Genomic DNA, 13,436 nt, shown 5'->3' on the forward strand with positions numbered 1-13,436 from the left:
TTTTATTTTCTTGGTTTTTTGACTCATAAGTTATGTGTTTTTCAATTCCCGAAAGTATGGTTTTTTTCTTATTGATTTCTAGTTTAATTGTACTAGACCAGAGATTGTGATCTGTGAGACACCAGTTCTCTGAAAATTTAGTAAGACTTGTTAAGGGCTGGAACATGGTTAAGTTTTAAAAATGTTGATGATGTTTTACCTATTAATCTATCAATTAATGAGCGATTTATGAACATCTCCCAATTTGATATATGGTCATGAGTATTGCCTTGTGGGTTTTGTTTGTTTGCTTGCTTTAGAAAATTTAAAGCTCTTTTCAAGGCTTTTTGCTTTACGGTCTATTTTGCCTGATATCAGTATATCACTACCAGCCTAGTCTATTCAAGTAGTTTAACATTTACTTCTGATAAGTTTCCAGGGGATTTACTGGCTGGTGTCCAACCAGATTTTGTGTAAATTTCTTAGCTTGTGTTTTATGAACCATATGCGTGGTGTAAATTCACATCATATACACATGTGCCAGTCTTCAGGTTTCTATTTTTCAAAGGACTTCATTTTATTTCCCCTCTCCATGTCCCCAGAATCTAGAGCAGACAGCAAACCTCCTTGAGACTTCTCTGCACTGGTGTGTGGAGTATTTCTAGACTCCTTTTTATGAACTGGGAAATGCTTTGAAGGTCTGCATTTAAAAGTAACACTGTGTGTACTGGAATTTTATAGAAAAACAAAGTTTATTTTTATTTTCCCGTTTGGCATTTCTGCAGCAAACTTACTTCTTACCATGACTGCTGTGTAGCCTTGGCCAACTATTCCAGATGTTATGCCTTGTTTTTGACTCTGATAAACAAATACCAGAAGAAGCAGGTCAGTTCTTCATGCATTTAATCTTTCAACGTGTCTTTGCATTAGTGTATTTGTATAAGCCCATGTTGAATGACTTTATGTTCTGAATGTACAGATTTCTCTTAGAAGCTTCCGTTAGGTGTGTAGTGGGCTGCCCCACGAGGCAGAGAGTTACCTTCAGGAGTTGGGGAGGGAGTAGTGTGAGGCAGAAAAGGCCTCAATAGAATGTCGATCTCGTAGGGGAGGATTCCTGATTTAGGGAGGTGGGCGGGTGGATTTCCACAGCATTGTTCCTCTCAGCGACCTATAGACCCCTACATGAAAGTCATGTTTGGGGTGGGGTGGGGTGCACTTGTCATTGCCAGGCTCCACCCCAGACCTATTAAGTCAGAGGGGTGGGGAGCAGCCTGGCCATCTGCACTTTAACAAGAACCACGGGGACTTCTGATGCAAAATAAAGTCTGGGATCCCATTACACTCGATATATGCTAAGATTCTTCTTGCTCTGAAATTCTTTGACCTTGTTGTATGTAAAAGGTCAAATTTCTAGGTAAGCAGTTAAAGGAAATAATTCTGTTTTAATGGATTGGGCAAAAATGTATATAGTTTTAAAAAAGGATGAACTCACAAATGACTTCCCTTAATAAAACTATAATACTTAATACAAATATTAATTTTTATTATAAAGTTTTGAATATTCATTAAATGCAGTCTACTTTTATTCACCTTTATAAATAATTAAAGTGACACCGACTCTTTAGTGAGACATTTTATACATAAATACAGTATGTATTCATTTCAAATATAGTAAATTTTCAAAATCACATTTTACAAGTTTACAAACTAAATAATTTAGTGTATACTAAGAATATTTGTTTATATTAGCCCTATCAAAACCATCTCAAAACATAATCCCTATTTTCCACAAATAACATTGAATTTATTTTTATCCAGTAAAGTACTTTTGCTGAGGATCACTAAATTTGTCAGATTTTATGCTATTATTAGCTACTTATTAAAAGGTTACTAGCCTCTTTTTGGTTATATGGATGATAGAGAAAACTCTATGCTCTTATTATATACCATTACTACATTTTAAAGATGATAAAAACTTACATAAAGGGTTAAGTTTTTATTCAGATTTTTAAAATTGATTTACAAAAGGCGCTTAAGTTTCTGATTCTGAGTATTTGGATTACAAATGTTTTCCTTACGTATTTTGTATTTTCTCTAAGTTACATACCTTGAAAGATTTTAAGGTACAAGAATTTGCCGTGTCAGATGGAGAATTAAGGTGATGAATTTACCTTGAAGTATTCACAATCTGCTGTTATTTTGTGTCCATTAAGCATTTATTTATTTAATTTTTTTGAGAAACATCAGCCCTGAGCTAACATCTGTTGCCAATCTTCCTCTTTTTTTTTTCTTTCTTCTCCCCAAAGCCCCCGTAGATAGTTGTAGATCATATTGCAGGTCATTCTAGTTCTTCTGTGTGGGACACTGTCTCAGCATGGCTTGATGAGTGGTGCGTAGGTCCGCAACCAGGATCCGAACCAGCGAACCCCAAGCTGCCAAAGTGGAGCGCGTGAACTTAACCACTCAGCCATGGTCCGGCCCCTAAGCATTTATTAATTTAGATATTGGTACAATATATTATCAGAACTATGATCTTTGGACAAATGAATTAACTCAATGAAAAGCTTAGGCATTCCTATTCCTGATTTTCTTTTTTAAGGAAAAAATTAAAATGGTAGAAAAGATTGTTTGCTATAGCATTAAAAGAATTCTTTAAGATGTTATACTTAAAAAGAGATTTAGTTATGACTTTTATTTTGTAACTTTATTTTATGGATTTACTTTATGGATTTTCACTGTAATTTTATCTTACCATCATTATGCTTTTTGGTTTTGGTGTTTTGATCATGGATGGCTGACCTAAGACTGTAACTGGAGAAGACCTCTTTGCCTGGCACTAGAATTTTCAAATGTGGTTTAAAGAAGTACTTCTTCCTAAAAGTTTGATTTCAAGCTGTTGTAACCTGTAATTTTTGAAAAAGAAAACCCATCAGTTGAATACTGACAGATAGCCTTATTATTTCATGGCGTTACTAGCAGATGCTGTTTTGTTTCTCTGACTGCAGCTGAGATGATGTCCGTGTTGGATAAACACAAAAATCCTGGCATCTTGCCAATGTGAGACACTTCAGATGTCAGTACGGTTAAGGGTGTGCTTTTTCTAGTTCAAGGGACTAAATGTCTTAAAGTTTAATTGGCATAAAATTTTACCACTCTTCTCACTGAACTGCTTTTCACTTTAGACCAATAATTATCTACAAAGCAAAATTAGTGTTTTAAAGCCATATTTTTCTCTATTGATTTATATTTTAATTTTGTGTTCCTATTAAAATTATTCTGGTCCAGAGAAGAGTAAAGAGCACTTTGCACACTATGTACGGTAACATGTTGTTTACTCAGAACCATCAAGGAAATGTATAATTTATCTCCTTAGTCACCAAACTTATTTTTAATCATTGCAGTGAAAATCATATTCAAACATATTGCATATTTCCTTGCCTCCTTAGGCAGATATTAAAAATAATTTAACCTCTGATGCCAAAGGTCAATACTGCAAGCACTAGCTATTGCTCTAGAGGCCATTTGTCCTCACTGGGAGCATGAGTCTATTGTTGAGTTCTTTAAATGTCTGTGTCTGCTTTTTGTAGGTGTTTCTCTCTTCCCTTTCTATTGGTAGTTACCTCTGCCTGTGGTATTTGTTACCTGCTTTTTGCAATTATTTTCCCATAATTAGCAGGGGAACCTCATAATCAAACTTGTTAAAAGTAACAGCTAAAAAGTCTAAACTAAACTGAGTATGAATTGGCTCTTAGTGAGAAGGGCCAAAGGGACTCTGATGAAATTTCTCTTGTCAGTTCTCATTATCAAAAGCCAATTCATACTTCACGATGTAGCTCTCGTGTCTCCTTCCTTCTGAAGCCTTCCAAGGCCAGCCAGTTCCTCCCTCCTCAGTGCGTCATTTTAATGACTAACGGAGTTGTATACCCAGCTAGTACCCCCATAGCTAGGGACCCAAGCAGTATGTCTGTGATCTTAACCTCTTCACTATTATTAAGAAAAATCTTCCCAAACTTAGAAATAGGGTGTGGAGTGGGAGACTGCATGTCCTGAGGAAGCCGTGCTGGGGCATTGTTTACCGGTTGGGCTTAATTCTCAAGAGGATGTATAAGAGTTTAAACTTGCTATTTACTGTTAGATTAGAACCCGGACACTATAAAGTTACACATTAATTTGTAGATTTCTCTCTGGTAGGCAAGATTACTTCAAAAGTTATGGTTTTATTGCCGTGTAGGCTGTTAGCCAGGTGTGTATCTAACCTAGACATCTTATTCTAACATTCTTTTTAAAGCTGGTAAACACTCAGTTCTTTGATTGTTCTTGGAAACAACTTTACCATTGTATTCGCTCCCTCATTAATGAGATAAATAATTTTTTAAATGTGTTAATTTTATATTTGTATGAGAGTCATGTTATTAACCCTTTAGAAATTATACTTTGTCTCTATACCACCTTTTGCTTATACTAAAGAATGAAATGGTACAGTTTTGAACCATCTTTGATTTTTTTCTAGTAAGAAAAATAAATACATTATTTATACGTTCCCCAAAACAAAAAATTTTAGAAAAGCAAAGAAACAGTTCAGGCTACAAGAAAGTAGTTATGTGTCCCAACTACTTCCTAAACTCATTAACCAAAAGCTCCCATAGGTCATTGTCAATATGTTTTCTTTGTGCTTCTCCAAATGGTTATCATCTGTGTAGCTGCCTCACCCACTAATGGAAGTTTCTAAAGGACACAGGCCTTGTCTTGATAAACCTGAGATGATGCTTGGCATACTAGGCTCATGATAAGTGCTAAAAGAATGACTCTTGAGTATGTGAAATGCTTTGGAATCTGTAGAGTATTATAAAATATTTTTTCTAGTAATCTAGTACTTCTTCCTTAAATATTTACTTTCTTCTTCATTTGGTGGAGGAAATAATAAGAATTTTTCCCACACTTTTCACCTTCGTGAGCTGACATACACAACAGCAAAACAGAAATGATGGATCTTAAATCACTTCAGACCAGACAGTGTCTTAGGTTCCTGTTCCCCTTGGCCCAGGTAGCCAGTGGAACACGATTTGTTTCTCTTCTTTTCCTAGAAATAAAAACAATTTTCAGAAATCCCACACCATGTTCTGATGTGAGTGGATTAATCTGCGGTGGTTAAAAATCACTACACCTGAGACTTACTTGCACCTTGAGGCTTTGAACTGATCTCTGAAATGTACATCAGCCCTCCAGCAACTTTTTCAATAGAATTCTTACTTGCTATAACTACTTTTGTTTCAGCTCTAGGAGATGTTTCTGCAAGACTAACTTGGGTTGTGGACGTATGCTTTGGGAGCTTTGTTGTCTCTTAACATACACAGCTGTCATCAAGTGATGAAACCATCAGAAAGAGTCTTATAGGCTGTCTTTCTTCTGAGAAGTTAGTGCTGCCTTCGTCTTAAAAGCCTGAGGATTGCGTTTGGGATCAGCAGAGATTTCATTTTTCTGAGACTCATTTTTAAATGAAATCATGTTTATGGCTAAGTGTATTCTCAAAGAACATAGAAACAACAATCTCAAAGAAAAGAAAAGAAAAAGAGAAACCCTGTCTGGTAATAAATGAAATATCATCTACACACTCCTCTTTAAGTGATCTTATCAGCCAGGTGAGGAGCTTGGCAGGAAACCGTGGCCAACTGCTTCCACGGTCCACCGAGGGGGACATCCTGCCTTGAACCAGGGAGCACCAGGGCTGCTGGCTGCTGGGAGAAGGGGAATATTTCCTCCCCCATCTGCTGTTGTTTGCCATTAAAGGGAAAAAAAAAGAAAAGAAAATACATGAGAAAAATACCAAAAGTAAAAATGTTTCCCCATTATTTTTACCTTATTCATATTCATCTCTTGTCAAGGTGAAGTCTGACGTCAGCATATAAGAGCAGATCTTTTTTTAATGTACTTAATCTGTCTCTGTCAAGTCAATTGATAATGAGGGGTGAGTAGGGGGAGTCTTCACTTTTATTTTCTACACTCTGTGTTCTCAGAATAATTTATAAGGAACATGAATTGATATAATTGTTAAAAAGCGACATTATAAAAACAGATAGTAGGTATTAAGGTAGTGAGATCTCTACTTCTTTCTTGATTTAAATCAGTGACTTCTAAACTGGGCTTATCATCAGATAAGCTTGGAGCTTTAAAAATGCAGGTTCTCAGGCCCCACCCTGGGAGATTCTGATTGCGGCGGGCTGGCATGGGGCCCCAGAACCTATTTTTAAGAGGCTCCTCAAGTGATTCAAATGAACAGCAGTCTTGGGAACTGAGGCTATAAATTATTAAGGTGGTTCCTTAAAACAGTTTTTCTCCAATACTGACAGCAGAGGGTTTTCTACAAAACCTCAAGAGATTTTAACGTGATTAATCACACCAGCCACACAGGGTCAGTCTTTCTCTTCAGGCATGTGGCTGAAAGTGAATCTCTCTTACAAAGGAGGAACCACATTAGGAAGCTGGGCCAGGTGTTGGTGTAAGTTTCCCAAGCAAGTGGTGGTACCCACACGCCTTCGGCCTTTTGCGCTGGCAGCTGAGGAGTGCTTTCCTAGCGAGAGAAAATAGGGTGGTGCCTTAGACTCTTCCATGAATTCTCTCTGCCAGACTTGTGTCAAAACAAGTTGTCGTGGGAACCAAACCCAGTTTGATGGCGTGGCCATCACATTGATGAGGCTTCAGGTACTGGTCAGAGTGGGCTGTCCTAGAGGGGAGAGCACAGGGCCTTCTCCTGTGGGACCCTGGGGACCCTGCGAGCCGCCTGCCAAAGGAAGGGCTCGTTAACCACAGTTTGCAAGACAAGCCAGGAGTTGTTGATTCCTCTGTTAGTGAAACAACCACCACATTTTATTGTTAAAATAATCACCAAATATTCCCGCAGATGTCTTGCTTTGAGAAAGTTCAGAATATACGCATATCTAAACTTCATAAGTTTGCAACAGACAAATTTGAGGGAGATTAATTCATATAACACAAGATGACGTGGTCCAGTTGGCACCACCCCTGTTTGCACACAGCCCTTCAGTGATGTGGGCCTGTCTGTATATGATGGTTGTGGTCTAAGCCAGGGATTTCTGGTTCATCAACAGTCTCAGAGAAAAGGAATCTGCTCCTCTCGGCTCTTACCAAGACTTCCTCAGGGAGAATGAGGGAAGCTTCTTTGGCTCATGTCTATGAGGTTGATTTGTCCAAGCTCCACGGTACAACTAATAACTCCAGTTCCCATCCACACAAAAACTGAGACCGAAACACTATGTTTCAGTCAGCTTGATGCAGTTTGAAAGCTAAACTTTAGCATTAAAGGGTCTATTAAAAACACTGACCAAAATTCGATTAAATGACAAACCTCATTTATGAAACATGCACAGATTGTATGCTTTGTGGTGTAAACTGCATTTGGTACAAACCAAATGTGCAGACAGATGGGCCTCGTAACGGAGGGATGAGCAGAGTAGATACCCGGCTTGCGACGCCGAGCCTGACTCGGAGGGGCCTCCGACAGCAGTAAGGCTGCAGTTGGCATCTCAGCAAAATACGTTTGGGTTTGTTTTTTGGAAGAAAAGCAAGGGATTTTCCCCATTTCTTCTGTAAATATCTACTGGGCAGGAGATGTGGTAAAACGCCTCATATAAGACTTAGAAGACTGGCAATATTTTGCAAACGTCATAGTCCAGAAAGAATACCTGTACCTACATTTCCATCACTTGTGTCCATTAACCAACTGGCTGTCTAACCCTCTCCCCTTTATAAACGGTCAGTTTTTTTATTTTTTTAAAACAGAACTTCCCGAGGCAGGGCAGCCATCTGAGCCTCCACAAACACTGTCTGGGAACGCCGTGCCGTGCCCTTGCTTGGGCTGCCCTCAAAGTCACGTGTCTCTTATTCCATTTAGGCTTCTTCTAGGGGAAGCAGTTGTGCTTAGCCCTGTGCGCACGGTGCACACTGTCTGATTCGGAATGCTCAGGCGTCGTGGTGTTGAAAATGAGCCCTGGGATGTCTGGAGAGTGAGAGCAAAAACATCTGCCATTTTTCTAGCTGCTCATCGCTAATGCAACCGCAGCCGAGCAGCAGTCCAGAGATAATGTGACCTCTCTCTCCCCTCTGTCCTCTTCGGGACCGCTGGGGATTGGTTAAGGAGGCACCTCCACCCCTTCCCCTGGTGGCTTTATATGGCAACTTGGCTCCCGGCTCACCCTCTGCCTCCTGCCTGGCAGGAGCGTGCCCTGTGGCTCTCTTCCCAGCCCCTCTGCAGGCACATTCCCAGTGGGAGCGTTTGGCTGAGCTCGCTCCTTTTTTCAGCCTTGGCCTTGGTCTGCACCCCTGACTGGGCGGGCAGTGCAATAAGCCCTTAGCTTGTTCATTCTTTCCAGCTCCTGCTGCTTTGCCCTTGTGGAACTGACTCTTCCCCTACTCAGCACGGAACCCAAACACCTGATTTATGTCTGCTGACTTAAAAAAGAACAGAGCACAGTGAAATTCTAGCATCGCTCTGGTGCCTTTGAGTGATAGCCACATTCAGCTGAGTGTAGAGTGGGTGCTCAGTAAGTGATTGCTGATGGAGTGGAGACATGTGAAGGCATCAAGTAGAATCTCTTCTGGTTTTTAAGTGGTTTTCTACTTAGAGTCTGGCTTTTGAGTCTCCAACATCTCAGATCCTTCCATTCTGTTTGGTTCAGCACTTATGCAAACTGTTGACTCTCTCTCAGTACCTGGGGGTTAATTAGCAATTTTGCAGTAGTGCCTGGGTCTGTCTTGGTAAAATGTATCTGTTCTGCAAGCCACCTGTAGGCTCAATTAATGTTGGGGTTTTGTTTGAAGGTGGAAAGTTGGGTAAATGTTGCAAATTGCAAATCCTGATTCATCTCTCAGATCCAGATTGCACGAGAAGTTTCTAACCAAGTTTTAAACATGGCATCTTGATTAATTTCTACTTAAGACAAGGTTCTGATTTTAAACACATTTACAGCCCCTTCCATTTCAACCCATTCTTGAAAATCTTTCTAAAATGTTTTCCTTGATTAGTCGAAGTAGTCCTGTCCTGAGTAAGCGGAGTCTGCTGAACATAGTTTATTCTGTCTCTGACAGCTTGATATGTTTCCTTCCCCGCGGTCAACATTGTGCACATCAGTTATTTTAAGGTACGGTAGGAAGGGTGTGGGAGTTGGGGAGGAATGTGTTCACTTTGGCTGGCTGTGGGCGGGGAGTAATGTGAAGTAATGCAGAAGTGGTCGCACGGGGCCAGATGGTGCATTAGATGCTGACTTTGTCATTTAATAGGCGGTGGATGTTTTTGAGCAAGGGGATGATGTAAGAGCTGTGCTTTGAGAAGTGGTGTTAATGTTGAGGGCCAAAGGAGGAGCCCATCAAGGGTCTCTGACTAGAGTCTACAGACGGGTTAACCAGAGTGGGCATGGGAAGGGGGGCGTTGGGGAGATTTTGAGATGACGGAGTGGAGGGAACTTGGTGAGTGGTTGGTGAGGGCAGTGAGATAGGGAGAAATCAAAGATGCCTCTAGGGCTGTCAGGGGGATTGGGAAGATGAGGGTCATTGGGAATGAGGAGACAGGCTGAAGGTGGTTCTGGAAGCCATTTGTATGTTGAGAGGTGATTGTCCACATCCTGCCTCTTCTCTTCACCAGTGTTGGACTTTGGGGTCAGTGAGCCTCTTGAAGCCTCTGTCTCCACGTCTCTGCGTGGGGGGAAATTTTCCTTCGTGGACGTTAGGCCAGTCTCTCACAACTGCTGCTGCAACTTGATACAGACCATTCTGTTCAGAGAGTCCTTGTTTTGTTCCAGTTAAAGTAATTTTATTTCCAGGCATGTGGAGCCCGTTCAGATTGAGTAACGTGCTTGCTCATTAGGGCACAATATATGAGAAACTGAAGAGAATATCCCACAGGCTGTACCTGGAATGCACAGTGGAGGTCCGGCTTCTGACCGTAGGTGTACCTGTTTGTCTGAGCCCCGGTTGGCCGTGGCTGTTGCTAGGCTGACTCCATTTTAAGCAAAAATAGACGGTCGATATGAACTGGTTATACTAGACTGACTTCTTTTAAAAAAAAAAACAAAAAAGATCATCTCTCCTGATTCATCTTCGTGTTTCCAAACTCCATAGTTGTGGTATGAATAGCCAACTTTGTGTTAAATTTAATAAAAATGCCATAAAAGTGCAGTGTTGATTTGTAGGTCGTTCTCAGATACTGTGTAAGAATCAGAGAAGAACTGCGTATTGATGAAGTAGTTTTCTGTTGTGGAATTGGTGGTCTCTACAAATCGATGATTTTGGCCTTTGTCTAATTTTCCACATCTTTGTAGGATTTTAATTCAGTGATACTTTGTAGACTTGAGGTGGATTGGGCTGTGGAGCAATGAAGAACCTGTCCACAATACCGTCCAGTGCACTCGTGTGCGTGGTGCAGAGGCCACCCTCGGTGAGCTAAGGGGCCTTGCAAAGCCCTCTTGCTCAGTTCCTCTTTAGGATTTCCGATGAGTCGAGACAAGCACCAGCATGGGAATAAGGGAACACCACCTCTGCCAACCTCCTGTGAGACAGCTCCTGTTTTGGCCTATTCTATGCTCCCACGATTCGGGGAGAATACATTTGAGAAAGTTGGGGGGAAGAAAGAAAAAAAAAAGATGGCTTAGCCAACCCTGAGAAAGAGGACAGGGCATAGCAGTTGCTGGAAGTTTGGTGCTACACACAGCGCAATCTGTCATCCCCATTTGTTGATCTCGCATGCCATCCTTCAGTTGGCACCACTGCTGCCAGGAACCACCCCCTCCTTTTTCCATCTGAAGGCAGGGAAAGAGGTATTGTGACAGTGTTAACTCTTCCTGCCCTAAAGCCTAGAGTTTCTTCTCCCCCTGTCAGGAGTAATCATCTCTGCCACATTAGGACCCACAGAGATACTAAAATCAAAGAATTTTAGAAGTGGAAGGGGCCTGAGGGAATTTCTCAAAGAAGAAAAGTGGCAGGGAATCTTCCCAGATTAGAACACAGGAGACAGTGGGTAGAGGTCATCTGAATTTTGAAGAACGATGCTCTCTAAGGAAAGCTGCTTCCGCCCACAGCCAGGGATCTGGTCTGAACACTCCTGGCAAATCAACAGTGACAGGTGGGGGTGGTACAGGGCCAGGGAACCCCACTGAGTTAGACTAATGAGAAAACAGACGTAGCGAGGTAGCGGGGAAGGAGCAAGGCCAAGGATGAGGGAGAAGGGAGAAAAGATGGTCTAGCATCCTTCAGAAGATGGCAGTGACATCTTAGGAGGTAAATTGGTTAATTCCGGTAATGCTTTAGCTGACAGAATACAACTACTTATAAATTCTTTAAGAAGTCATTTAAAAGCACTGATCTTTCCCGTCTTGCTTAATGTACTTTTGTGGAAATGGGAGAAAAGCACAATCCAGGGAACATGCAGAAGTCCAAAAATGTTTACCATGACTGCTGTCAAGTGCATGGGGAGATTGCTACCTGGATTGTAAGAGATTGGGAACAGCTTTGTTCAGGATAAAGAACTGGACGTTCTCACTTTTAGTGAGTTAGTTCTTCTGTACATCTAATGCTTGGAACAGCGCCTGGCACATTGTAAGCCCCTTGTGTTCGTTGCTGCTACTACTAGTAGTAATTATTACAATTTCCCGAGGTAGAACTCGTGTCGAGTGTCTTTGATCAGAAATCATATATCCAAGTTTATTCGAAAAGCTCATATTCCTCAACTTAGAAAAGATAAAATGGAACTTTCCTTGGAGGAGCCCAGTTCTCACAAGTGCCCTCCGTCCTGGTTGGAAAACGTTCTGCTTTTCCTCTGGGTGAGGCCAGGCCAGGGTGGAGGAGCGCTTCCTTCCAGAGCCCAGGGAGGAGCCTTTGCCTTCAGGAATTACATGACGTAACCACTGGTTTTACGTGAAGTGAGAGTCAAGTATTATAATGAAATTCTGTGTGCTTGTTTTAGATTTAAGACCCACAGGCTTCCGCTTCCCTATCAAAGACAGACCAGGTGACCCCAGGCCCCAGGAAGGGGATTGTCTCAGATACTCTTTCTCAAGACCCCATCTTTTCCCCCCACCAACCCACCCCATCCTCCCCTCCACATATCCGCGTGTCATGCATTTTTCAAGGTCGCACTCAAATTCATTCATGTAACTTTGCTGACTCCCGACTGTCCATGGAGCATCCTCTTATCTAAACTCTTCTAAGACTGTTAGCAAACCAAAATGGGTTCGCTTCCTGGCGAGTTAAAGTCAGAGCCTCCACCAGAAGTAGTTGTCACACAGTGTAGAGTTTCTTTGCGTCAAATAGGAGACCAAGCGGAATCATTTCCAAAGTCGTGGCTCCCCAGACAAAGGGAAGCAGGGGTCTTTTATTCCCAGTGGGGAATGAATATTTAAAAGGGAAGTTTTGGCGTCACATGTCCAGGTAGGTCTTAGTTTGCGCAGGCGCAGTCTGACAACATGCTCTCTCATACATCGCATGTTATGCTAATAAGCCCTAGGCTCCTCCCAGGGCAGAGACTTTAGTATTGAGATGAAATAAAGAGCATCTTTTGGTCCTCTCTGGGCCATCTGCACAAGCGCTGCCCTTGCAGTGGGGCTCCATCTGGTTCAGGCTGGTTGACACTGGTATCCAGCATAGCTCTGAAAAACAACCTTGAGGAAGGGTTAAGCAAGCTGCTTAGGGCAGACATCAGGTGACAAGATCACTTGATCTGTCCTACATAGTTTAATGCTACTAACATTTTATTGATAGTCCATGAAAAGGGCTTGTAACAATGCCTGAATCGTTACGCACTACCATTTGTGGTTTATCTGTTATCTCGTTTAATCACAATACAATATTTTCCCCTTTTTACAAAAGAGTTAATGGAGACAGAGAGAGGCTCAGTAAAGCGCCCTGTCTGAATCAGACTGTCTGGTTCTCGAGCAAGAATCATATAGCCCCTTCAGTGTCTGGCTTCTTGCTGGGTCTTTGCTATCACCCCACATGTGAGCCTTGTCTTCTTAAACAGATCAGAAGCTCTGAGCACCTCGTCTCCTACTTGTTTGTGTGTGTGTGTGTTCCCCCAGACCCCCAGCATTCAAAAGTTCCCTGAGGACTAGCATGCCCATTTCCGGGGTGGCCCCAGGAGTGGGCTCTCCTGACCGCCGGCTGCCGCAATTGGCTACACACTGGGCTGAGGTTTTTCCAGTGTCAACTCCCTCCTGGACCAGCTCCAGTTCTTGCCATGTGTTAGACTCCGCCCTTTCTTAATGTTGGCAAATGGTTCCCAGCTGCACAAGCAACAGCCTGGCTTCTTCCAGGCCAGGGCCAGGGAAAACTTTTTTTTCCCCCAAGAACAAGCAGGAACAAATTGGTGTTGGCAGAGTGGCCCTGGGCAAATCCAAAAGTCTTGTCCTTGTCCTTGATCTTCCGCTGTCTCTTTGCCACACACAGTACTCTGT

At 42.0% G+C, this 13,436-nt stretch overlaps 1 protein-coding gene across 6 annotated transcripts in view; it reads left to right on the forward strand.

Moving 5' to 3' along the window:
• ARMC2 (armadillo repeat containing 2) overlaps nucleotides 1-13,436 on the forward strand; it is a 98,003-nt gene that overhangs the window by 69,225 nt on the left and 15,342 nt on the right. For all 6 annotated transcript variants that reach the window (XM_008520591.2, XM_008520610.2, XM_008520600.2 and 3 more), the window contains exon 12: nucleotides 765-864. In XM_008520591.2, the coding sequence (XP_008518813.2) occupies nucleotides 765-864 (100 nt within the window). The remainder of the gene's footprint in view (nucleotides 1-764; nucleotides 865-13,436) is intronic.

The sequence above is a fragment of the Equus przewalskii genome, chromosome 9 (genome assembly GCF_037783145.1).
Source record: "Equus przewalskii isolate Varuska chromosome 9, EquPr2, whole genome shotgun sequence".
Lineage (NCBI taxonomy): Eukaryota > Metazoa > Chordata > Mammalia > Perissodactyla > Equidae > Equus > Equus przewalskii.